This window comes from Dicentrarchus labrax, unplaced genomic scaffold (genome assembly GCF_905237075.1).
Source record: "Dicentrarchus labrax unplaced genomic scaffold, dlabrax2021, whole genome shotgun sequence".
NCBI classification, from domain to species: domain Eukaryota; kingdom Metazoa; phylum Chordata; class Actinopteri; family Moronidae; genus Dicentrarchus; species Dicentrarchus labrax.
In genome coordinates, this window is record NW_026136712.1 from 8,828,692 (window position 1) to 8,854,813 (window position 26,122).

The following is a 26,122-nucleotide window of genomic DNA, read 5'->3' on the forward strand; positions in this document are numbered from 1 at the left end:
TATTGAAGAAAACACAACTATGCTGCGCATGAGTATTTTCTATTTGACAAATAGACCATAATTTTTTTTAAAACACCTATGAAACAATATAAAAACACCATATACGACAGTGTATGACAGTTAGTTAGTTTTCATTTGTGTTATTTGTGTTTTTCCACAACACATGCACATAGTTTTCAAACTTTTACAAATTTTCAGAGAAAGAAAGAGAATATCAACCATCAGCCCGGCTGGTTAAGGTTATGGGCTTGAATCACAACTGATTAAAAGAAAATCAGTCTTGAGTCAATGTTTGTGGACTTCGATTAATGTTTCCTCCTGCTGTATATGAGAGGGAAACCTGGAACTTGAGTTACTTTTCTGCCTTATAATCACTTCACTTCATAAAATATTAGCAGCTGCTCCAGAATCAGAGGAACTGTGGCCTTCACCTTAAAATGAACTTTTCTAGTATTTCAAACCAATAGAGGAGAGATTCTGAATCTCTTCGGGTGCGAGAAGTACACCACAAATCAACCGAGTCACTGCTCCATTCACTGCGTATGAGACGTCGCTAGACGGTCCTATTGACTTCACAGTCCCAATGCACAGGAAGATCATGTGAATTCATAAGATGGTTGGCATTTAACCTGAAACAAGCAAAGGAAAATGTGTGGCGAATTTTTGACGTCTTATAGGTCAACTGTTAACGACTTGGTCACACAAATCAAACAAACCACTGCAGACTTCAATTCAACCTTTATTATCTTGTTCTTTTCCGCTTTAAATTAATTTCCTCTCCTTTTTGTAACATCTGAAATAAACGAAAACATCCTGAACAGGAGTGATAATAAAGACTGACTTAATTTAAATTGATACATAATAACAAAAAAGAAACAAAAACAGTAAAATATAACAGGTAATGTCTTTAACGTGTCTGTAAAACACTGTTCCAGCTCAGCTTGGTATGGTAGGATTTGGCATTTTTGATAGAAATGCCTTCAGTTGGTTGCTTCGTCTTAAAAACAAAATATTCTCTTATTGCATTTGGCAGAAAAAAAAAAATACAAACAGGAACAAAATGCTGCTAAAAAACACAACTTAAGAGACATATGCAATAGTGCCAATGTTTTTGAACTTTTTAGCTATCACAATATCCACAGTCAAGCACGCAAACGTGTACACATCCACTCACACACACACACTCCCTCAAATGCAAGATGTCAGATTAATATCTATTCACTTCCCTGACTGGAGCAGATAAGTGTTCAAAAGCAAGCACACACACACACACACACGCGAACGAACAAACGCACACGCACGCACCCACCCACACAAAAGGTTTCTCATGAATCTCTCATGGACAAGAAAGAAAGAAACATTCAACATTGTAGCAATAACACAGACACTCCCGATATCGTCGTCATTATTATCTTCATCACATCCTCCTCCATTCGGTCATACTGTCATCACTCCTTTCATGCACACACAGGCAGGCAGGAGGGCACCTTGAACAGCGAGTAAATAAGTGATCATATTCATCATTAACATCATGACAATATATAATAACCAACTTGATTTCTCGAGTAAGAAAAAATACAATAGCGAGGTCAGTGTTTGAAGGGCAAAAAAAAAAGGACATCTCTGGATTTCCACAAAGTTTCACACGTTTCTCTTTTCTTTTAAAACAGAAAAAAAAAAATGATAAACAACCAACGTACATCAACAAGGAGTTACAATTTTGCTTGTCAAATATAAGAGCAGTGTGTAACTGATGAGAAGGTGTGATGCTGACATGGCGGGCGGGCGGCCGCTGGGTGTTAGCCAAGGCCACTGCTGTTGTAACACTTAGTCGTCCTGTAAGGTCTGTGTAGTTGTTGTGTTGTAGCTCTGTTTCAAAAATGGAGGGATTTGTGGAGATGTATCAACAACAAACCCAGAGGCATATAGTGCAAGTTTGGCTAATGTTGTTTTTGTTTTGATTTTTTTGATTTTTTACCCTGGGTCCCATGTTGATGGCATATTTCCACCAAGGTAGAGGTGTCGGTACCTACTAAAAACGCTCTCCTTTTCCAGACCTCAAAGGTTGCTGATCGTCCATATGACTCAGTAGTGTGGCGCTGTCCCAAAATTTCTACAAACTCCAGATCCTTCCCCACTCTCAAGCTTCCAAACATGAGAACTCAGAAGTACGCCAGGCAGGTCTACGAGGGCTCAGTCTGCAAGTCTGAATTTTGAGATTCGACCATTAAATAGTAATACAAAAAAAAAAAAAATTTGTGGCACACTAAAAACAGCAATAGCTAAACTTGTTGACATGTACGACTCTGGCTGAGCCTGTCTACAGTGCATGCCTGAGTGATCGGGTCTCTGAATGCAGATGGTGGGATTTGGAGTAAAAAGACAAAAGAGCTATCCAGTTGAGTCCTAAGAGTTTAATGGATTTCACCTTTTTCCCCCGGTTCAAGTTTTACTGTTGTCTTCATTTAAAGTTAAGCGGCTTAATGTGTATGTGTGAAAATAATGTGTGCATGTACTGCATGTAGCCTGTGTGTAGTATGCTTGTTGAGTGACCAGTGTAGCTTTAATTAATGTCATCTCTACGTGTAAATAAATACAGAGTGTGACATATGTATTACAACTTGGGTGTAAAATATGTGTGTATGTGTGTCAGTCGGCCCCTCAAATGGAGTCTGCCCCTCCGCCCAGCAGGTCCCCTGGCAGCAGTGAGGCGGGGCTGCCCATCTGGTGACGATCCTCAAGAGCTGGGGAACCCCAGAGGCTACTGCTGGGATACCCCGCCCCGCTCATCCCACCCATTCCCCCCCACAGACCCTGCCTTCCAGCCTCCACACCTCCAGCCCCACCCACCCCAGTCCCATTGCTGCTCCACTGGGCGAAGATGCCCAGCCCGGGCCCCTGGGTGACAGACTGGTCCGATGAGCTGCCTGTGCTGTCCAGACTCTGCCACCCGGAGCTGGAATGCCCGGCTCCTCCATTTCCTGCTCCTCCAACTGTGGAACCTCCTTCTACTCCTGCTCCCCCGCTGCTGCCTCCTGCTCCACTTCTGTCGCAGCTACCACCGTTACCGTTAGACCCAACTGCGGAGGATGCTGTAGGCCCAGAGCCTGCAGAGCCGGCTGTGTTTCCTCCGCTCCCTGCTCCTCCTGCCTGGGAATGTGCAATGTAGCGAGACACATCGTCCTCACTCACGAACTCTGCCAAGATGGTGGTGTTACCCAGAACGCACCTGGTAAAGAAAAAAAAAAAAAAGGCACTGTTAAAATGATGTTTTTAAATAGTTTTAACCCCCCCCCCCCCCCTTAATGACTTATACTGTAAAACTTTTACTTAAACTTTAATTACGTTGTCTCCTTCAACTCAGTGTAAAATATGCCAACTAGCACACCTAAAGCTCAATAATTAACACGTTATATCTTGTTTGTTTGATCCGTACAAACACCAGAGTGTACAAAAAACACTTTATGGTTTTACAGGGGGTTAAGTGGCAGAGTATTTCCTGGCCTGGACCAGTAACTTCCTGGAGACACTCCTGGTTGCTTGGCAACTTGGAGAGACTCCCCAGGAAAAATTATAACACAAAACCCTAAAACGGCAAATTGTTGGCAGTTTTTGTACAGATTAATAATAATTACAAATGAGGTATGATTTTAATATATGATATGATGATTTTAATTTGTGAGCTTTAGTGCTGTTAGTAGGTAGAGATGCAGGTTTTGTTGCCCGTAAGGACAGAACCAGGATAGCCATCCCACCTCCCTTACGCTAAGCTAAGCGACTACTGGTTTCAGTCAGCATACAGACATCACAGTGACATTATAAAGATGTTATCAAAACAACAGACGGAGTCTTACATGTGGAGTGCACTCTGGGCCTTGGCTGCCTCCTGTTTTGAGCCATAGCGAATCAGAGCGGTGCCCTGGGTCAGGCCAAGGTGAAAGGTCAGCAGAGGGCCATGCTGCATGCAGATGGTCCTCAGAGTGGAGCCATCAATCTGCGGGAATATACAAGATGGACGATTGTGAACTCAAATGGAAGAGTGATGGGTTGAGGAATGAAATTCAGAGCAGTGTTTCCATGTGGAATTACGTTTATGTACCTGTTTGTGCTCAGTGCACCCATGCAGTGAGAGTGAACAAGCCAGGCTGGCTTGTTCACTTCCCAAGAACATCCCAAGAACATCAAAACAACCAAAACTAAAAAATGTACTTAGTTTTTGTAAAATGTGTCCATGTATTTACCTGTGGTGTGAGGTTGCTGAGCACCAACCAGCAGCTTTCCCGAGAACTGCCGTCACTCCAGGTCGAGCCTGCAGAAAGAGAGCAAAAAGGAAAAAAAAAGTGAGAGTTTTCCACATTCCCTGTAAACACAATCCCACTCTGTTTTTCTCCCCGGCTTCTCAAATGTAATAAATGATAAATAACTTTCCCTGCTGCTTCCACCAATGCTTGGCTGCTTTTCCAAATCAAATATAAATGGACTCTGTTGTATCCCAGCAATCAGAGCCAGTTGTTTTATCTCCCATGTACATTTAAATCAGCTGAATATTTCAGCAAGTAATGTGCCTGAATGACGAAGAGACAGCCTTGTAACCAAAACAACATGAAAACTGCATTGGGGCATTACCAGTAGTGCTTGAGCCACTGCCCCAGCCCCGGCTGGCCAATCGAGGGGCTCCTCCAGTCCAAGGCGAAGGCGATGGCTGCTTTTGACTGGCTAGTCCTGGAGGTGGGCGGGACAGCTGAGTCTGGCTGCTGCCACGGCTGGCTTTCCAGGACTTGTGTCCGATGGGCTCTGGGGGCCAGCTGGTCTTGTAGTCTGTGTACTTTGCTGTAGGGTAACAGGAAAGTGAATGAGGGTCTGGAGGGGTTGTTTACTATCATACCAACATCTAGCAATCAGTGACTCAGTGGTTATGACAAAAGGTCAAGAGAGCTCACCATGTGCCTGAGGGAAAATCCACTGAGCCTTACTCTTGAAAGATTCTCTATATCTACAGTGGCTTTCTAGTTTGACAATTAAAATAACATAATTATTTAAAACTGCATGAGACATACACCTTTCCAGCATTACAATTCTCCAGCTTGTTAAAGCACATTTTGTAGATGGTGAATGCGGCCCAGGTTTAACCAAGTCAAGTCACTGTAGTGAAATTTAGGGATGTGCCGATCTTATATTAACTATTGGTCCGATACCGGCCAAAACAACTGGATCTGAGATGTTTGAATGGACGTGTCCAATCAAAAATGTTGATGTGCGTTAAAAAAAGAAGCAGCAGCAGTATTGCATAACTGAGTCACGTGGTGAGCTATGTATTTCTCCCTTCATTTGAGCATGAGGTTTTTGAGGTGGCTATGTTAAGCAAAGTGCATCCATACAAATGTATTTACAGCTTAGTTGTTTAAGAGAGGTAAAAACACAGTTTCAGCAAATACTCAAGGCTGCGGTACCAGACATGAAAAAGTGGTACTGAGCCATCCCTAGAAAAATGACTGTCTCCAGTGAGTGACTTCAGATTATGACAACTAAGCTATCAAGTTACATGTAGGTCGTGACTTCAATGATTCAGTTACATAAATAAATACATATCTAAATACATCAAGACAGATCATAATCCGTGAGACAATCCAAAATTGGGCTGCAACTAATGATTATTTCAATTATCAATTAAAATGCCAATTATTTTGTATCTCATTTAATTCACTGTTAGGACTATGAATAGATAGTAAGCAGCAATCTTTCTTTAATTCCTCATAAGTAAGAAGTTGGAACAAGAGAACGTTTGAGAAAAATCAATTGTTAAGTTGGTGATTAATTCTTATCTTATCTTACAGTAATCAGAGAAATTAATCATCTAATTGTTCCAGCTCTAGTCGGAAATAAAGACAAAGCAACACACCAGCCAATAAATGAGATACTGAGCATTTGTGTGTGGTTACCTGAGTTGTGTGCGTTGTTGAGGGGACTGTCTGAGGCACTGTAGGGCCAGGCACCAGGTGAAGGCAGCAAGGTGTTGAGGGGAGGGGTGGAATCTGCAAACAAAGGCACACACCAACTGCATTAGCCATTTTTTTCATGCATGAATGACTAAGTCATTCCAACAAACAGACACAGACACACACAGACACGTTTATGGAGAGAGACTTGTTTATTGGCTAAAAAAAAAACATTGTTTAGTTTTCTTTAAGCAGCTGACACAGATAAGGTTACAGGTTGCACCTGTTAATGTTTTAACATTTCACCTACATTCAAAGTGAACACAAGCACAATTATGAAAATAAGATATAAAATAAATAAATAAACACCTCCCCCGTACAGCACGGCAAGAAATGTTGCAAGAAGACAAAGCATAACATAACAAGGTAAGCTAACTACTAGATATTGTTGTACTAAAGTGGTGTCATCACACACCCCATGGTACGGAAAATGAGGCAGTGGAGCTGTTAAATTCTTACCAGTATTATCTTGTAACAACTGGTGCTCAGTATCATTGAGGTTGGGGGACACCGCGTTTCCCATCATGCTCCCTGGGGTCATGTAGGGGTCAGATTCAGGGTCGACACGGTCGATTCCCTTCCACGGCACACCAGGCTGGAACTCTGAAGAGGAAACACACATGTGGTCTGTTGAAGCCAGTGTTATAAGACATCAACTGCACACACCAATTTTTAAGAATTAGAGAGAACATATTCCTAAATTTCTCATCTCCTGGATATGAAAACAAAAATTATTTCTTCTCCTTGTATCTTATTTTAAACGTTGTGGGATCCTCTAGCTCAGGTTATCACTTATCACTATAACTTACCAGGGGGCCAGCTGGGTGTGGTGGGAGGCTTGGTACCCATCTTGTTGCCAGGGGTGCGATGCCAGTTGTCTCCCAGCCCATCAACCATCATGTCGTACTGAGAGTAGGGCGAGCCCCCCGGCATCTTCATGGGGGTGACAGGACCTGGAAGGTTGCCGGAGGGTGATGATAATGGATGTTACATCACTGAACACCAGATTGGTTCATTAATCATATTAATATGTGCCTTCACATCTAATCCCATTAACACTAATCTTCCACAACACCCCTTCATTTCCTGTCTTATCAAAGACAACATTTGTATGAATGAAATCACCATTTTTGTGGAATGCGTTCTCAGGTGAGGAGGTGTCTGGAGAAGAGTGTCCCTCCATCATCCATTTGAAGCGGGACTGTTGACCCCCTAAGTCTTTCATGCCCCCAGGTCCACCCACCAGGTCCAGACCTGGGAGGTTGACTCCAGAACTAAGCCCTGCTCACAGGAAGAGAACAAAAGGGAAACATGACGAGGGGTAAGGATTTCTTATCTAGTTAAACCTCTGGTGCTACATAAAAAATACATGGTAACACTGGCATGAGTGAGCTTATGTTCGACAAGTTAAAAAAACAAACAAAACTAAAAAACAAATCACTCACCAGAGTATGGTCCAAGATTTTTATGGTGCAAGTCAGCCACAGATCCTGCCAGGCCTGGATGGGGCAGGGGATCAACCCCAGGCAGTTTGGGGCCCCCTCCGCCAACTCCACCATGGTGGGAGGGAGAGAGTTTGGAGCTGCCACCTAAACCCCCAACCTGCTGCTGCCTTTGCTGTTGGAGCACTGCCATGATCCTGGCCAGCTGAGACAAGATACATAACAAGAGTCAGCAGCTGGGAGGAGGAAGTAAAGTAAAGTGACAAAGGATTGAGTGATATGTTGTATTTGTGTGTACCTGTTGAGGGTCAGCCTGCTGCCGCACGTTTGGTGTGAACTTCCTCTGGTTTTGCAGTAGCTGCTGTTGCTGCTGTTGTGGCTGCTGCTGCTGTTGGAGGAGGAGCTGACAAGCCTGAACGAACACAGACAGAACAAAACAAAAAGAAAGAATGGAGGAGTGAGGTGGCAACAGTGAAAAAAAACAGGGGGGGAAGAACGCACTCTGCACAACGATTTTCAAGCTTTACACTGACAAACTCATTTGTCAACTGAATGCTATGTAGACTCAGTGACATTTTTGGCTCCAATAGGAGGTAATCATCATTATCTAAATATCTGGTCAGTGAGTCAGAGCTGTAGCAGAAGTTTGTTTCATGAAAATACATTTGTGTAAAATGCTGTAATACTTGCAGTTTAAGACTTGATTGTGACAACAGTTTAAATTTTCAAAATCCATATTTTTTACCTAATCGTTTGATATGATTTTAAGGATGTGTCTGGATATGTTTGCGGGTGTGTCTGGATATGTATATACACAATGTACAATCATTTGTCTATTGATTGATAAGCATTTTTAAAATGTTCTTTCTTTTCTTAATATTTTGAGAAAAACTGCCTAGGATAAAGAAATAATCACATCAGATGTTTCCAGACTCAGAAGACCTGTGATGGAACCCAACAGTGGTTTCTGAGATGTATAGTGCTGACTCTCACCAGCTGAAACTGGATGTGAGGTGGGTAGATGCTGCTCAGCATGGCAATATGCTGGGGGGACAGCTGAGGAGGGAACACACCTCCCCCCAATCCTGCCACTCCTCCCACGCCGCCAACACCCCCCACGCTCCCGCTGGGAGGGGGCATCTGCTTCAGCACAGAGCCTGGCACCTGGAGACAGACACAACGGCAGGAAGGCACACCTGTTACCACAGAAACACTTCGGTGCTGTAACCACTGGCAACCACATTAGCTTACTGCTTCTCCCCAATTAACATTGATTCTCTTTCATGTTCTCATTAGCTGGTGTTAACAAGTGACTCGACCCAAGTGAGTGAATGAGTAAATTTGATTCAATTCCTGGAAAAGACGTTTCACTTTGTATTCTTTAGAAGTAAGCGGGGAAACATGATGAAGAGTGACGAGATGAAGAGTGATTATGCAATCTAGGGACCACAATGCCTGATAGACGCCATGCACACAGCCAGCAGGCCATGTTGTGTAAGCTCACAGAAAAAAAAGAATCACACAATTACACACTATGTTAGAAAGTTCACACCAAGTACACAATTGACCCCATGCACGACCTGGATATACAAGCGGATATAACACCAGCTGAAATTCTGCATTTAATTGATTACTCAGCAGTAAGTAAAGGTGACTCAACCAAAACAAACACTGTTTTACAGTCAACCCACATACTTCCCGTATCACTGCTAAATCTGAAATATGTGGACAGCTGGGAAGAATACCAATCAGAGAATGAAAGTATTAGTACCTGAGGTGACAGGAACTGATGAGGCACTTGCGCTCGTATCCCCGGGGACTGGTTTATGGGTGGGACACTTGGCTGGTGTCTTGACTGAGCCATCCCTCCTCCACTGCCAAAGATACTGTGACCACCCTGTAATTGAAGATGGAAAATTAAACCATAGAGGACCAATAACAGTGGAGACTCATACATGAAAAACATACAGATTAAGCAGAACATGACAGACTGGGCGAGGAAAATTTAGGGGGTATAATTGTATGATTATCTTTACGAAAAAGGAAAACTACAATGTAAAGATGGCAGGACAGAAACAGGAGGAGCGGTTATCTTACTTGTCTAAAGGGGATAGTGTGGTTGAAGAGGGAATGGGGCTTGTAGACAGTGGGTGGTGAGTACAGAGAGCAAGGACCCTCCTCCCCAAGGCACCAATCCTGATTGGTCAAAGGCAAGGTCTGTCACAGTGACAGCCAATGGAAGGCCAATTTGAGTGGTGGTGAAGGGGGGTGGGGGGTTAGACAGGGAGAAATGGGGCAGACCAGGAGGACACCACAAGAGGAAATTAGGAACAGAGAGAAAGGACAAAATGTTATCTAGACACAAAGAAAGACATACGAGACAAAGACTGCTAAGGTGGCAGAGAGGCATTACCTTGTCATAGTATGACCCAGCATCCCCAGGTGCTGCCTCTTTGGAAACAGGAGGACGATAAGCCATCCCCCCTCCTCCTCTTCCTCCCTTTCTCATATCTCCATTGTAATCATTCATCCCCATGCCCCTTTTATCCACATCCATCTTCTTCTCCTGGAGAGAACCTGGAGCCAGGTCAATGTTTGGGCCAGTGGGGTCATCATTCTGTGCAAGAGAAAAGGACAACCATCATAACCATGACCATCATTAACATCATCATCATCATGATAAGTGTCTGGGTACAAAAAAAGCATCAAGAAAAGAGGATATTTTTGACGTTGCTCTTCCACAATAACACTCTAGCCGGATGTAAAAATAAATGTTTACCAGCAGCATGTTAGAGAATTGTCTGTTGATGGGGCTCATCCAAGAGTCTCCAACGCCAGCCTTTAGTGGACCCTGAGAGACATACACAAAGTAAGAAAAATTATAATTCAGATAAATACAATAATCGCACCATATAAAACCAGTGGAAAGCTTTTTTCCTAACCTTCTCAGAGTGGGACAAATTCATAGAACCAATATCTACCCATATCTATGCCACAAATAGTGGCTAAGTAGCAGCTTTTCCATTATCAAGATTATTTTCCCCCACCAGTAACCCACCTTGTTACCGGGCTTCTTCCCAGCGTGGCTCTGTCCCCAGCCCCCATTGCTTCCCTGTCCCCATGATGAGCCGCTTCCCTGGGAGCCGGCGCTGTTCCACATGCCACCTCCCTCCTCCTCATCCTCCCAGCTTGAGTGACGCGTAGCAGCCACAGATCCCTCTTTGTCTCCCCAGCCATCTTGCATAGACTTTGAACCTTCAGGAGAGGAGAACAGATCTGAAATTGAAATCTGTCTCTAGGTTTTCTATTAGTAGACTCCTAAGCATGCCAATTGTCCAAAATGCAATTTTACAAAATATGATATGGATATCTCACAGATAACAGCTGTGATTCAATTCAAACACATGCTTAAGTTTTTATTAGATTTTCTAACCAGATTTGATGGGGTTGGGAGAAGGGTTTCCCCAGCCCGATGTCTTCCCTCCAGCATCTTCAGGGTCTCCCCAGCCAGTAGGGGCGTCTGTAGGCTTTCCCCAAGCTGCCGTGCCATTGTCTACTGTAGGACTAGTTGGAGAAGCACCACCCCAACCTGACGGACCTGCAGACACACATGGACAATAAAGGCTGAGCTTGAGAAACCTGGTAGAGACTCTGAGCAAGGACAACCATTTCCCTAAATACAAGTCCAATGTCTAGACTCTGAACATGCAGACAGTTTTGTTTACATAGTTTAATGTCATCTGAACAGTCAGTGTGCACGGTTACTGGGGTTAGCAATTGCAGGGTTTTTTGAAGTGCTCAACAAAAGGGCTACAGCAACTCTCTTCCTTACATGTGCTTTCTTTTCAAGTTATTAGTTTGATGTGGTCTGGCAAATTGATCCAAAATCAAAGCATCTTCTCTGCAGCCACGGTATTACCCAGAGAATATTCACATACAGAAAATGAGTTTTTACCTCAGCTGTGCTCAGTTGGAGCACACACTGAAGTAACAGTGCTGTGGCTGACTACTGTTAATGTGGTTTTGAGATGAAACTGCAGAGATAGCAAGCAGGTGGCTTGCTGAAAAACAACTACATCCCTCATGACTCAGTTGTCACTTTGATACACAAAACCTTCACACTATAACCCATAACCTACAAACAGCAGATCAACCATTCCCGTAAAAGCAGAAGTTCTAGTAGTGCGTTTTTTTCTCATCTTTAATGACAATTTTAAACAAAATTCAATGTATTCACTAAATTCAAACACCGTATATGAATTAAAGGTCCAGTGTTTAGGATTTAGTGGCATCTGGCAGTGCAGTTGCTGACTGAAATGGGCTCGCCTCATTATCCTTTTACAAGCTGTACATAAAAGCATCTCATTCTAATGTTACAAAAACACAATGATTCTTAATTTTTGGTGATTATATCCTACCATAAGATACCTATACATGTTCTATTTCTGCATATAATTTGACTATATTTGGATCAAATACAAAGTTTGTGGTGTCCTACCCATAGCAGAAGGTTTTCCAGGTCCATGGCCAGTGGTGAAGTCTCTGTTACCCACAAGCCCTGCCACCTGTCTGCTGGGCTGCTGCTGTATAGGAGGTCCCTGCTGTTGTTGCTGTTGCTGCTGTTGTTGTTGTTGCTGTTGTTGTTGCTGTTGTTGCTGTTGTTGCTGCTGAGCCTGAGCCTGAGCCTGAGCCTGAGCTTGAGCTTGAGCCTGAGCCTGAGCCTGAGCTTGAGCTTGAGCTTGAGCCTGAGCCTGAGCCTGAGCCTGAGCCTGAGCCTGAGCCTGGCCATGCGGCTGTTGGCCAGCAGGTGCACTGTTCTTATCCCACAGGTTGACCGGCTTGTAGTTGTAATGGGTTGGGTCTCCCCATGCTGATGTTCCATCGTCAATCTCTTTTTTCCTGCTTATAGACTGCGGCGAGGGTTCCTCCCAGCCGCTTGGTTCAGATCCACTTCCGCCTCCTCCGGAGCCACCAGGGATGGGCCCAGAGGTCCAGCCTGAGCTTTGGTTCTGATTCTGGACTTGAGAGATGGGTTTCCTCCCCCCGCCCCCTTGCATAGCCCCTTGGTCCAACGCTTGCTGTCGCTGTGGATGCTGATTGCGGGGCTGTGATTGTTGCTGTTGCAGTTGTGCCTGCGGGCCTGTGACGGAACCCGACTGGCTGTTTGGCATCTGGTGCATTTTGTTTCCTCCACTCCAACTTTGCTGGGGTTTAGACCCCATGCCCCCAACAACACCCACCCCCCCTCCACCACTCCCACCTCCCCCTGTGCCCCCTGCTCCCCAGGTCCTCCTGGGAGCACCATCATCCCAGCTCCCCCAACCACCCACACCTGAATCCCCACCTGAGTTTCCTCCATTCTTCCTCTCATCCTCCCATCCTCCTCCACTATTTGATTTGGACTGTTGTTCTCCCCAGTCCCTACCTGCTCCCACTTTCTGTCCTGATCCCCACCCACTTCCTCCTCCATTTCCCCCCATTTCTTTCCATCCCCCTGTTGCTTTCTCCTCCTGGCCGCCTCCCCAGCCTCCACTCACTGGGTTACCCTGTTGCCCAAGATCACCCCATCCTCCTCCATTTCCACCTCTACTACTGTCTCGCCATTCCTCTTTCCCCCAACCCTTGGCCTCCTGGCCATCCCCAGCACCAGCCCCCCCTCCACCCCAGCCTGTAGCCTTTCCTTGCTGGCTATGTCCTGGTATAACACCTGACCCCATACCAGGTCCTGTTGTGGTCACTGGCCCAGATTGTGAGACGCCAAGATTCCTAATGTTGGGGCCTGAAGGTGGTGGGGCTCGCCCAGACAGAGATGCCCCACTACTGCTACTGTTGCTGCTGCTCTCCCATCCCTCTCCAGAGGACCCAGCAGATGGAACCAGGGAAGGACTGGCACCAGGACCCATAGAATCCGGGATATGGGTTCTAGGTCCACCAGAATACTGAGAAGAACCACCAAGAGAAGATGGGTGTTTTGATGTGGCTGATGATGACCCACCTTTACTTTGTCCTCCACGTTCTTCAAAGTCCCAGGTCGTGTTTTGTCGGATCTGTGTTTGGCCCCAGCCTGTGTTGGACAGGACCCGAGGGTCCAGATCAGACCGACTGAGCAGGTTCTGTAAGGCAGCTTCAGCATTAGGTGCCGGGCGGCGAGGACGACTGTGACTGCTGTTAGGCCCGCTCTCGCTTCTGGAATTTCCACCACTGGACGAAGATCCTCCCTGTGCTCCCTGTCCTTCTCCTCCCCCACCCCATTCCCCTGTTTCACCTTCTCCCTTCTGATTGTCCCAAGCTCTGGTCATAGTTGTGGCTGTCGAAGAAGAGGAAGAGGTGGCAGGGGGGTTGCCAGCTGTGCTGCCCCCACTACTGCTGCTGTTACTACTGCAGGCTCCACCCATTCCCTCACCTCCTGGGTTAGCTCCACCAATACCAGTGGAGCTCCCACCCCAATCACCACCAGAAACCCCTCTCTCTCCTCCCACTCCTGATGACCCCCACCCTCCCTGAGATACCCCGGAGGTTTGACTACTGTTTCCACCAGTTCCAGCACTGCCCCAAGCAGTAACCCCACTAGTAGAACTCGGATACCCCCAACCCGAGGTCCCATTATCTCCTTCAGCAGCTCCGAATCCCCCTGTGCCACCTCCTCCACCCTCCCATCCATCAGTCCTTGAGGCACCCGTTTTGGAGTTAGCTGCAGGGTAAGAAGGCTGGCTTCTCCATGAGGAGGCAAGGCTGTGGTCTCCCACACTCATCTCGCCTCCTCCCACACTACGGTCCATTCCTGCCCCAATCCCTTCCCCCCCTGCGATTTTTGGTCCCACTGATTCGCTGTCCCACTTCCCTCCCATCTCTCTGTCTCTGGATTGCATTTGGTGAAGTTGGCGCTGATGGGTGCTTGATTGATTCACAGATAAAGGTGGGTGACCCCCCAGCACCCCGACTGCCCCACCTCCCAGCCCCAGGGAAGCAGAGTTGTTGGCAGACAAAGACCCTCCAGGGCCCTGGTGATGGAAGGAAGACGGGCCTCCTTCCCCTGCAGCAGCGGGCCCATCCTGCTGCACCAGGGCAGGCCAGGCCGAAGGGTTGGCATTTGGATTGAAATTGGCACCTGGAATCCCACTGCTGCCGTCAACGGGGCCACTGGCATCATGGCTCCCTGGCACAGCGGAGGCTTTGGAAAGTGAGGAGGGCTGTTGTAGCAGAGTCCCAGCTGCAGCTACTGCATTCCCTCCTCCAAGATGACCCTGGGAGGCAGCCATCCCCCACACCACACCATTAGACGACTGCATACATTCATTGGGCAAAGAGAACGAGGAAGTGGGTGAGGATTGGTTGCCAGAGGCACTGATGCTGTTCACAGGCATTCCGTTGTTGCTGCTGCCCCCTCCAGCCCCGGTGAAAGAAGCTCCTACCCCATCACTGCCAGCAATGCTAGGCCACTCCTCCAGGTCATTGCCATCGACAATCACCTTCTCCCTGCCCTGAGAGGAGGCCTGGCTGCCTGAGCTCGCCCCCCACATGGAATTTGCATAATTAGAAGTAGTAGTAGAAGCAGCAACTGATGATGAGGTGAGGGCCAATGAGGAGGCAGCTGCACCAGAATCTGAAAATGCAAATTCCAAAAAAGAGAGACTTTAGGGGTTAAAGGGAAGGGACGTTAAAGAAATTATATAAATAATCTTTACATAGACCGGATCTATTCTAAATCTGAACTACAGCATTGTTAACACTTACCTGAGACAGCAGCCATGTTTGCATTGGGGCCATCCCCTCCTCCTCCCCCTCCCAGCAGCATGGAGGACAGTGGCGGCTGACCCCTCTTCAGTAGCACTTTATGGTCCTGCTGGCAGCGGAATCGCGGCGGCACTTCTCTCGGCATGTAGCGTGGTTGCTGCTGAGGCGCCTGGGCTCCGCCTCCGCTACTTGTACTGCCGTTTCCAGCAGCACTGGGGCCGCCAGCGGTGGAGGAAGAAATGTTGGTGGAGGTGGGCTGTCCGTTGGCCACCGCCAGGCGCTTGGCATTGTTGCCGCCCTGTGACGGGGTGGCAGCACTGCCAGGGCCCAAGGTGGCTGGGGATGGGGAGGCAGAGGGGGTGGGTCCAGGGCTGGGGGAGGCAGAGCTGCTCTGAGTGGCAGGAGACTGGGCAGACGCCGGCTTGGTCAAGTCTGGCACTGCAGGAGGGGAAGAAAATTAGAAGACTTGAATTAAATTAATGTTAAAAAATGAAAAATCCACTGTTGCACAATTAATTTTCTGTAAATGTTTAGCATTAACCATATTGTTGGTATAAAGTAGATAAGCAAAGGGAAGGTGCTACAAATAACTCCTTGAAGAAGATGCTTTGGGTTCAGGATAGCTGCTCTTGGCCTTCTTGTGCAAAATATCAAATAAGACAGACAAGAAGTGAATTTTGTCATCTACCATCAAGATGGTTACCATGCAAGAGGAATGGTGCTGCCACAAATGTAAAATCCAACAATGATGACAATTAGCATTATCACAATCCATTAAAACAAAAAACTTAAAGATAACAAAGATCAAAATTGTCAGAGGACATTTGAAGAAAATAGCAAACCCCTGACATTTATATCTTAACATAGACACATATGTCACTATGGTGCTTACCTTTGTTTTTTTGTTCTGTGACCTAAAATGAACAGAAAAAACACATTAGTTACAAATTCATCCTGTAAAAAGCATGAAAAAACAATCTGTTTCATTCATTCAAATGTCAAACCTCAGTACAACATGTGCTAAGCAAAGATGAAAAAGAATACGTAAAACAGGACACAACTTGGGGATTACGGGAATTAAACTATGACTGTGGTTAAATAAAAAAAGGAAAAAAAGTCTAGGAGTGCCAGGATAATAAATACATATAATAATTCAAGATCCTGTAGTTGTTGAGACATGCTATGTCTTAACAGTATTCTCCTAACGCTGACAGAAGTAACACAAACATTAATGTTGACTGTCAGGATTTGGTCTTCCTGCCATTAGCTCCATTTCATATTTTCAAAACAGTGCAACGTAAAACTGCTCCCGGGTCAATGAAATCATTCAGAATTGTGTTCAATGCAAACTTGTTTACTAAGAAATTATGTTGGAGATTTGTTCAAAAGGTGAGTCCATTTCAGAATGATAAGGTCAATCACTAAGCCTTCCCCAAAAAACAACAATTTAAGGTGAATTATAATAAATACACAAATGTTTGACATCACACAAAATATTACCACATGAATGTCTACATGTTGGTACATGTGCCTCCAGTGGGGGCAAGTCAGGAGCCTGGATCAGGTACCTTTTCATGTCGAGTTAAGTTTCCAAATGTTGTCATTCACAGATTGAGGTTTACCTAAGCACGTTTTATTGCAATTGGCATAATATTTACATCCAAGAGAAGCTCTCTCATGAGAGTGATGGGATCACTTTTGTTAGATGTAAATGTGAAATAAACAGAAATAGGACTCCTAATCAAAAACTGTAAAATGTCAACAATATACTAAAAAGAAAACAAAATATGATTTGCTTTGAAAGCTTATTCAACTACTGGTCAACAAGGTGCTGCAGCATGTTTGTTCAAGGGTGTCCAACCCAGATGGAGGAGCTTGTATGTAATTGTGAACATGCTCACCTTCTGGGAGGCTTCCCTTTTCCTTTTTTCGTCTTTTTTCCTTTTCTTGTCTTCCATGAACTACTGCTCCTGTCCTGATACTCCTTTCTGCTAGAGGAAAAAGGTAGGATAATCCAAAATGTAGTCACATATTCACCATTTTAAAATCACTAAGTTCTTATTTGTAAAGCCAGTGGCTTTTCACTGTTAGGTAAATAACTGCTCAAAAAACATTGTCAAAGAGTTAATGATGACTTAAGACAAAATCTAGGTAAAAAGAAAGCATCAAAGTTGCTACATTGGCCACGTGAGCCTCCATCCATGTGCTTAAGTGACAATGGACCGCATGCTTGATTGGATGAATCAGCCATCAGGTGCTAGAGCTAAGAATACTGCTGGACATGTGGGCAACAAACACACTAATTATCCCCATCATGAGCATGCAGAATACTGTAAGCTGATCACACTGGTAGGTTCAACCAATTTAGACGTTTACAAGTGGCTTGATTTAGTCTGCCAACTCATCTTGTCAGCAGACTGACTGAATCTGCAGGTGGCAATGGGAACCATAACAAGTGACCAACTAAAAAGGTCTGAGACTTATGCTTTAATTGTTCCTAAGATGGAGTGTAAGCAAATCTTCCAGATTAGGCTCTTTAACAGCTTTGAGACAAGGAAAGCCAACGAGAACACCAAATAATGCATTGTCACTAGGATCCCCAATACAGGAATATAGAGCAGGCTGTTATGGACAAATCCACATAACATTTTGATAAAACACCATAATATTAACAGACTGCAATGCCATTACATGGTTAGGTTTCTCCTGAATAAAACCCATTAGTAATGTTAATATGATGGTCACACAACTACAGGCATTCACTGTTCATTTAACTAAAGCTTTAACAGTCAAATAGGCTGAGAAAATGTCGCTCTACTGTAATATGGCCAGGAAGGCACACATTTAAAGCAGGAGTACATTAAAATATGCCCAAATAGTCGAAACCCCACAGGATATCTAAGCTCATGTTACCATCTTAAAAAGAAAATAAAAAATCGTCCGATTACAAACAAAGTAGGGGAACACACGGTTTAAAAGCACAAACTTACTGTACTGCTAAGACCCGGCGGTGTCTGGTTTTAGTTGGTTTCGTTTTTGCTTAATGCCACAACACTTCCAGCAGAACAAGTTTCTATATTCACAGACCTGACATCCCCCCTGAAGCATTTCTGACCACAGGCCTGAATGGATCCGGAAAGCCAGACCCTCCGGTTATAATGTTATTACGAGCTGTCACTATCTGCAACCAGCTACCCTTCAGAATAAGTGATGTAAACCACACCAGTTAATGTTCCCGTACCTGTGTTGTCCTGTCAACGTTTCCAGCTCATCCGCATTTAGCTATTGGCTACCTACGTTACAGCATTAGAAGATTTCTTGTGCTAACATTGGAGGAGGAGGAGGGGGAGAGAGAAAAATCCTTCCCGATAATCGACACAGCTGATTAAAAAGTTACTGACCTGAACCGTGCACAAACGAGTTAGCGTTGGGGTGAATAGACAAACACCTTAATTCCTGCTGTAGCTGATACAGGCGACAAGTTTAAGAGCAGCAGCTGGTAAAATATTTCGTCGATAGCTAACATTAAGGAGTGGTTTCTGCAAAACGCTCTGCTTTCTTCTTACGTTTAAATACGCAGACACAGATTAACGCGCACATTAACAAGTTAACGTTAACAAGATCAACCAGCTGTCAACCAATGCAAGTTTGATTACTGCTGGGATCTGTGCACACCACGGTCAGCAAATAACACCGAGCCTTGAGCCACATATCCACCTCAGCTAACGCGCTAATGAAGCTACACCACTGCTAATGCTATCGAGCGTTAGCTAACCTGTTACCTACACACAGCAGCTACAAGTAGCCAGGCTAACGGCGTTAGCTTGGCTGGCACGTTAACTCGTTGGCCAATATGTTGTAACTTAGTCATTTTACATGCACACACATTATTAAAACGTTAAAACGCTCAGAGGTACTCAGCTATCGTTACTCACCTCAGGAATCACATATGAAGAAAAGCTAGCGTGCTAGCTAGCTTAGCTAAAGTGCTTCAGTGCGATTTTTTTTTTAGCTTTTTGAGGCATTCGTCGAGGCTACAAGAACAGCGACGCCTGAGCGGAGAGTCAAGTAAGTGGGAGATGATGGAAATACACGCGTAACAAGCTACTGGTTTGTAAATAAGTACTACCGTTGTAATAGTGTAAACCCTAATGTGCAGAAGAATTTAAATTTCAAAGCGCTGTGGAGTCAGTCGGTTGACGGGCGGCCATTTTGCTGCTCGGCATGAAGCGTCTCCAAAGGCCAGCCTGTGGCAGCTGCGTGGAAGTCCTCTGACTGGCTGGCTCCGACCGGGAGGGATGCATAAAACACACATTTTGACCTTCATAAACTTTTGACAGTCAAACTTAGCACCGCTGTGCATGTTGCGCATGAGAACAGCCCCCCCTCACAAAACGCATATTTGAAGTTATAAACAGAAAACCATTTTGAGAGAGATTTGCAAATTCGTTATTACTGCTGCTCATGACTTGTTTTGGATAGCAATGGGTCCGAGAAAGAGAGGAGCAACGAAAAGGAAAACTGAGGAGGCTTTGGAGGGAGAGAAGGAGGAAGCTGTGGAGAGAGCAGACAAGAGGAGGAAGGACCGTGGAAACAAGAAATACATTGGAGCTCATGTTGGCATCCAAGGTAATGCCATCTTGTTAGACTCCCTAACTAAAACAAACACTGTTCTCATACTGTCTCTTTTATATGCCCCCAGGTGGGATATGGAAAGCCGTGGAGTCCTGCTCAGAGATGGGTGGCAGCAGCTTCGCCCTGTTTCTGGGCTCCCAGCGGTCATGGAAGAGGCCTGCACTGGACCCTACAGCTGCAGCCAAGTTTCGGGAGCAATGTTCCTTACAGGAGTTTGACCCAGCTCACATCCTGCCTCATGGGTCCTACCTGATGAACTGTGGATCTCCTAAAGAGGGTTTGTCAGACACTGATGGATGTCTCCTGCATGATTCTGTCCTTGACTGTTCTCCCACGCTCTCTCACACTCAGTAATCTGCCCTTTCCAGCTGCATCTCCTCTTCTCTTCTCTTTTCTTTTCTTCTGACAACCTCATCTGGTTTGTGTACCATGTTGCATCCAGATGTGTTTGAGAAGAGCCAGGCCCTGCTGGTAGACGAGCTCAGCCGCTGCAGCGTCCTAGGCCTCAGCCTCTACAACTTCCACCCTGGCTCCTCCTTGGGCTCCATCACCACTGAACAGTGTGTGGACAAGATAGCAGGATCTATTAACCACGCTCACCAGCAAACACCTGCTGTGGTTACAGGTACAAGGGGTGGACAAAGTAACACAAACACCATCTTAACAATTTCCAGATATTATGAGCTTTTGTCAGATGTATTGGTATTGACAAATTTAAATCTGGTGTTACTAAAATCACAATTGGTGGGTTAATCTGTTTGCATGTAACTAATGAAACTGGGCTCCAATATATTTTTGACCTTGTTACGGATTTCACTACCACAAGTCGGTTATCAAAAAAATGTGTACGTCATCATCTCACACAAAACAGTTTGAATTCAGACTGACTTTTGTGGTAATACGTTCCTTTCAATTTACAGAACTGACTGCAGGCTTGACACTGGTGTTGCATTACTTGTGATTCATGGCACAGAGCACCGTCCTTTTGACTCACATACCCCAAATGCCGCTGGTGTGACAGGAATACACTGCAGTGGAATGCCTGCAAACACATTGAAGCAGTAGCAAAACCTGCCCTCAGGCTGTGCATCAGGAATGAACACGGGCAGCAAAACCAATTCAGCATGTGTATCGGGTGTGGGAGCAGATGGGTTGAATCATGGGTACATCTAACTGATGGTGCCTTCTTTTCCTTGTGGTCAGTGTTGGAGAACATGAGCGGTCAGGGAAGTACAGTGGGCGGGAAGTTCTCTGAGCTGAAGAGCATCATAGACAAAGTTAGAGACCAGACCAGAGTGGGAGTGTGTCTGGACACCTGTCACGCCTTTGCAGCAGGTGAGTGAAACATGAGGTTGATCTTTTGTCCCACAAAATCAAAAGCACCATTTTCCTCTCCAGTCATTAATCACACAGTCTGCGTTTTAATTGTAACAAAACTATTTACTTCTGGTTCATCATAGTATAAACTTGCTTGATATCCAAGCTCAAAACAAGGCTTTTGTTGATATGGAGGAGAAGCATATAAAGCCATGAAATATTAAAGCTGCCATTAGCTGCCATAAGTGTTGTTTTATTTTTGTGTTGTTGTTTTTTTTGTAGGATATGACCTGGCAGCAGAGGGAGGAGTGAAGGCCATGCTTGACGAGTTTGATCAGGAAGTGGGGCTCAACTACCTTAGAGCCATTCATCTCAATGACTCCAAAGGTGCAGCCAGGACTTTCACACAATAGACAGACAGATAGATTCACCTAGCTGGTATCCTTAGCATAAATTCACACACCACATACACAGATTAGTCAGACTATTTGTTAATTTATATATATTTACATCAACTCTGCTGTGTATTCTTTTTTTCTTCTTCATGTAGGTAAACTCGGCTGCAACCTCGATCGGCACGAAGATATCGGCAAAGGCCACATCGGAATCTCTGCTTTCCGGGACATTGTCAATGAGCCCAGACTGGACAACATCCCTCTGATACTGGAGACACCTGGACGGTGGGATGAGTGCAGAGACAATAGATAAAGATAGTCCTTACACTGGAAATCTAAAACATGTCTTTACTAATTTACAAAATGAGAATGTAATTGAGAAGAGTGCATTGTCTGTTGACAACTAGATGACAGAGTTATGTTTTCTGGTTAATAGACTGATGGATATCGATGACAATATGGTTTTTAACATGACTGTTATGTCTTTTACCCACAGGCCGGGATTCGAGTATGCTGAGCAGATTGAACTTCTGTATTCCCTCTGTGAGAAACAATAGAAAGCACCTTTAATGATGTATTAGCACTGTAAAACTGTTTGAGGACCAAAGTGGATGGGTGGTGGAGCCTGATCTCCTTAAACACATTTAGAATTTGTTCATTAATCACCATGTAAAAAGTTTCCGTGTGGTTTGTCTCTTAATAAATGTGTTGGTTGCAAGTTTTTATCTGATTTGTGAGGAGTTGTCTTGTTCACAATACGCCACTAGAGGGCAGAAAACACACACAAATACACCACAAACCTGATTTCAGATCATCTGTGCTTTTTGTGTCAGGCAGAGATGAAAGAATGTATAATACCACATATATTTATTTGTAACTTTAAATTCCATATCTAATCTGTTCACATGCCATTCTTTGTAAAACACAAATAACATTTATTTTATTCCTACTGCACATTGTTGATTCAGACATTTACACATTAGTAAGAAATTAGAATTAAGGGAACAAGCATGAGTTGGTATCAAATGGAAATTATATATCACTAGTGCCTAAAATCCCAAACACTCACGCCGCTTATGCAACCTGAAATCTAACTTCCATTACCTGTAATGTCACCTTATTAATATCGGTTAAGAAAATAGGAAATCTCTCAAACAGGACCAGTGTAACAGCTAGCGAATGGTGCTATCATCACTTTAATCAACGTCTCATGTACATCTTCATCTTACAGCTAATTATCACATGTGTATGGATTTCATCTACAACACCAACACACACCATGTAAAGTAAACCCCCACATTCCTAAAAGGGTCCAGCTGTTGAATACCAACACTTCGGTGCAGCTGTTGACCCCTGGGAGGGCAACAATTGATTGTCACACCTATTCCAACGCCCCTTATAGTAGACATAAACATGCATGTGCACATACATGAGAATACATATCTTAACTCTTTTCCTAGCACATCTTTGTCTCAGATAATAACATTAAGTTCACGTGATTGTTTTGTTCCCTCCATTATCAGAGCACTGAGACTTTGACCTCACACTTCTCACAATTGTTTAAGTTATGTTGGAATTTAAACTTAATCCACCAGTGGATAAGAGCGTCAAGGAAAGTGTAAAGAAAAAGCAGGTCCAGACGTCTTTCAGTGTGGTGTTAACAGAGACAGGAAGTAGAGGTGCCTGGCCCAAGAATGTCCCTGCTCTCTGGTCCCACCCACAGGAAATGCCTGTCCAGTCTGTTTGAGTCTGCACTGACGAAAAAGAAATCTCCCGTTAGTGGAGTTTGGCTTCTGCTGGAGGAAAGGATGGATGGAGATGAGGAGGCTGGTCCTGGTACTTGTACGCTCTATTGTTTAGATAAGCAGATGTCTGATGGTTTTCAGAGGTGTTCTGGGGATCTGGTTGGGTCAGGGGTTACAACCCAGGGAGGCTGAAGACTAAACAGTGAACACGCATTCCTGAACTCTAAATTAATCATTTGCTGGAGGAAGCATGTGGGGGGAAACACAGAAGGCAATATAAAAATGCCTTTCCATTCTCTAATTATCTTAAGATGTGTGGTATTAACCCGATCTGGTGCACTGTGTGCCCATGTTCTGTGAGCGCTCGTCCAGCCGTTTCTTTTCTTTTCTCTGTCATTACATTATACTGTGAATATTTTCCACTGCAGCCTAAAGCCACTGATCTAATTATCCAACTTTGTAAATACTTCCAGATATCTTTGGTTAGACTATTTCGATGTCTTGTGAATAGCCAACTGACGATCCTCCCTGGACTCGGTTTCCATCAGACTGATAACTGCTGTGGGAAATGGACATGAGCCTCTGACGGCCTGCCAAAGTGAAGCTGGAAAGAAATCTCAAACAAATGAAGACACTGTTTCTGTGTTTGTCCTCAGTGGCTCAAAGTGGGGGAAAAAAATATATAAAATTGCACTGGCATGTGTGCACTTCAGTTTGCATGAATCTATAAGCTATAAAGCTGTTGAGGATAAAAAGACCTCCTATCGGATGACATATGAATCTTTGTCAGTAAGACATTTATCGATGGTTGCTTCTCTCTGCAGTGTCTAAAAAACTGACACCTTCACTCTTGTTTCATTGGTTTTTGACAACAGCTCCAAAAAATCTGAGACCAATTATTACTTTGTAAACTGCTCCTTTGTCCTGCAACTTTAGTACAAGCACTTGGTTAACTTTTTCAATCTGCATGCACAAATGAAACCCTTGCTGTTGGTTTTCAGTTCCTCAACTTTCTATTTTATTCTCATTTATTTTAGCTGAGGGACATGCACTGGCGCTGCTCAGTCGAAACCACACTCTTCCACTGAACTGCTCCACTGGGACAGTTGCAGGGTTTTGGTTAGAAGTGCAACCAAAAAAAAGTGATGTGGTCACTCTCACAGTCCATGCAGGGATTTTAACTGCCAGTCTTAAGGTCATTAACTCCCCTCAGTGACCTTTAGGTTGCTGATTATACATATGTAACTTTTGTTCAGGGGCATATAACAAATGTCATAGCCATTATTCACCAAATAACTTCTTCTCCTCCTCATTCTGGCATCTCCTTACTCACTTGAAACTTGTGCTGCAGCACAACAGCTTGTATCACTTATAGTGTATTAGAGTGGAGCATTGTCTGCATGAGATGCTTTTGATTAAAGAATTGAATATGAATATGAACACAATATAAAAGTGTACAAAATCATCATTAAAAAGAAGTACCAACCACAGATAACAAGATCTGAAAAAGCACATTGTTACAACAAAAGATATTTCGTTAAAAACAAATTCCTTTTTATCTCTATCAGCTCAGCTTGAGTGATCCTTTAATACCTAACACGGTAAAAAAAATTCCAGTGATTTAAAATGTTATTTAACATTATCAAACAAGTAGTTCGACATTTCGGGAAATACGCTTATATGCTTTCTTGATAAGCTTGGATAATAAATTCTATGGAAATGAATAATTGTTATTTTTTTACATTTTAATTTATCATAATTTATCATAAAGTGGTTCTTACATTCTCCAATTGTAAAAATTTGTAGTTCATTATTTGTCTCTAATTATATATTTCATGCTAATTAGCCTTTTAATTAGTGAGCTTTTTGGAGGCTGCTGGTAGGCTGATCTTGTTACAGTTGGACAGCTCCAGACTAGCTGTTTCTCTCTGTTTCCAGTCTTTATGCTAAGCTAAGCTAACCTGCTGTTGGCATCGGCTTACAGACATGAGAGTTGTATCAATCGTTTCACTGAACTGTCAGCAAGACAGCAAATAAGCATATTTCCCAAAATGTCAAACTATTCCTTCAAGTATACAAATGAATATTATTATATTATTATTATATATTAATTTTTCTTTCAATCATCTTTTTTTGTTTTTTCAGCCAACATACAGCTCCTGCTACAGCCAATTGGAGTGGCAAAAGCTGTATGTTTTGAGAATTTATTTAGCTCCTCTGGTTGCTTGCTAACTAGTTTTCATGCACATTCATATTATACTGCAGCCATGCAGTTACTGGTAAATGGACTGTACTTATGTAGCACTTTTCTAGTCTACAGACCTGTTTATTTTCTTCCTTACCAGAAAGTATGTGGATATATGCTTCATGAAATCATGATTGCTATTTTTTGTTTTTTTCCAAATGATTTGACCTACTCCACAATCTGCCCACATACTCTGTGGGACCTGCAAAAGTAATCGGACGCCCTGGCTTTGGAATCACTGCTTTAACAAATTATCCATCTAATCCATTACACCCTTACTGCCCAGAAGCTGTTTTTTAATTCTGTAAATTACCTTTAAAAGAGAGATTTAATCCACAAGATAAGAGTTAATGTAATAAAACATCTGATTGGAGTGTGTTGACCCGAGGGAAGCTGAGCAGAACCAAAACAGACGAAGATTCATGTTCAGTTAAACCAGTAAAGACAACTGCAGAGAGAAAGAGAGAGATAATACAAACAAGAGGAGAGAGAATGAAAGAGAAAGGACTGTTTGCGTGGCTCTTCTGTTCCAGTGCGGCTTGAGTTGCAGGCTGAGCCAAACTTTATTCGTCCCTCTATACCCACAGTCTGACTGCTACATCTGCCAGCACTT

The 26,122-nt window shown here is 44.0% G+C and overlaps 2 protein-coding genes across 8 annotated transcripts; one reads left to right on the forward strand and one right to left on the reverse strand.

Moving 5' to 3' along the window:
• Positions 1-726: 726 nt before the first annotated feature.
• tnrc6ba (trinucleotide repeat containing adaptor 6Ba) lies at positions 727-19,257 on the reverse strand. 7 transcript variants are annotated; one of them, XM_051417239.1, is made up of 23 exons: positions 19,108-19,257; positions 17,074-17,160; positions 16,065-16,086; positions 15,173-15,610; positions 12,172-15,041; positions 11,937-12,129; positions 10,872-11,036; positions 10,497-10,693; positions 10,218-10,289; positions 9,852-10,055; positions 9,536-9,655; positions 9,210-9,335; positions 8,432-8,602; positions 7,737-7,850; positions 7,442-7,643; positions 7,122-7,277; positions 6,806-6,949; positions 6,456-6,599; positions 5,940-6,032; positions 4,627-4,830; positions 4,242-4,309; positions 3,855-3,994; positions 727-3,229 (listed from the first exon to the last, which is right to left on the reverse strand). In XM_051417239.1, exons 2-23 carry the CDS (start codon positions 17,128-17,130, stop codon positions 2,662-2,664), a joined length of 6,468 nt encoding a protein of 2,155 aa, XP_051273199.1. In that variant the 5' UTR covers positions 17,131-17,160; positions 19,108-19,257; the 3' UTR covers positions 727-2,661. The 7 variants fall into 7 exon arrangements, with proteins under 7 accessions (XP_051273199.1, XP_051273193.1, XP_051273195.1 ...); XM_051417233.1 differs by having other exon boundaries at positions 11,937-15,041; XM_051417235.1 differs by having other exon boundaries at positions 11,937-15,041; positions 17,074-17,163; positions 19,108-19,255.
• On the forward strand, positions 19,091-22,244 carry si:ch211-141o9.10 (probable endonuclease 4). Its single transcript, XM_051417241.1, has 8 exons — positions 19,091-19,240; positions 19,655-19,801; positions 19,875-20,084; positions 20,250-20,432; positions 21,011-21,142; positions 21,407-21,511; positions 21,675-21,804; positions 22,016-22,244. Exons 2-8 carry the CDS (start codon positions 19,657-19,659, stop codon positions 22,074-22,076), a joined length of 966 nt encoding a protein of 321 aa, XP_051273201.1. The 5' UTR covers positions 19,091-19,240; positions 19,655-19,656; the 3' UTR covers positions 22,077-22,244.
• The last annotated feature ends 3,878 nt before the right edge of the window (positions 22,245-26,122 follow it).

Bases quoted from the DNA above. Each gene is read 5' to 3' on its own strand.
- tnrc6ba (XM_051417233.1), bottom strand. From the start codon at position 17,130: ATGGAAGACAAGAAAAGGAAAAAAGACGAAAAAAGGAAAAGGGAAGCC. The intron at 7,644-7,736 runs GTACACACAAAT...ATCTTGTCTCAG, and splicing joins AGCAGGCTGACCCTCAACAG to CTGGCCAGGATCATGGCAGT. The intron at 4,831-5,939 runs GTAACCACACAC...GTTACCCTACAG, and splicing joins CAACAACGCACACAACTCAG to CAAAGTACACAGACTACAAG.
- si:ch211-141o9.10 (XM_051417241.1), top strand. From the start codon at position 19,657: ATGGGTCCGAGAAAGAGAGGAGCAACGAAAAGGAAAACTGAGGAGGCT. The intron at 19,802-19,874 runs GTAATGCCATCT...ATATGCCCCCAG, and splicing joins AGCTCATGTTGGCATCCAAG to GTGGGATATGGAAAGCCGTG. The intron at 21,143-21,406 runs GTGAGTGAAACA...TTTTTTTTGTAG, and splicing joins CTGTCACGCCTTTGCAGCAG to GATATGACCTGGCAGCAGAG.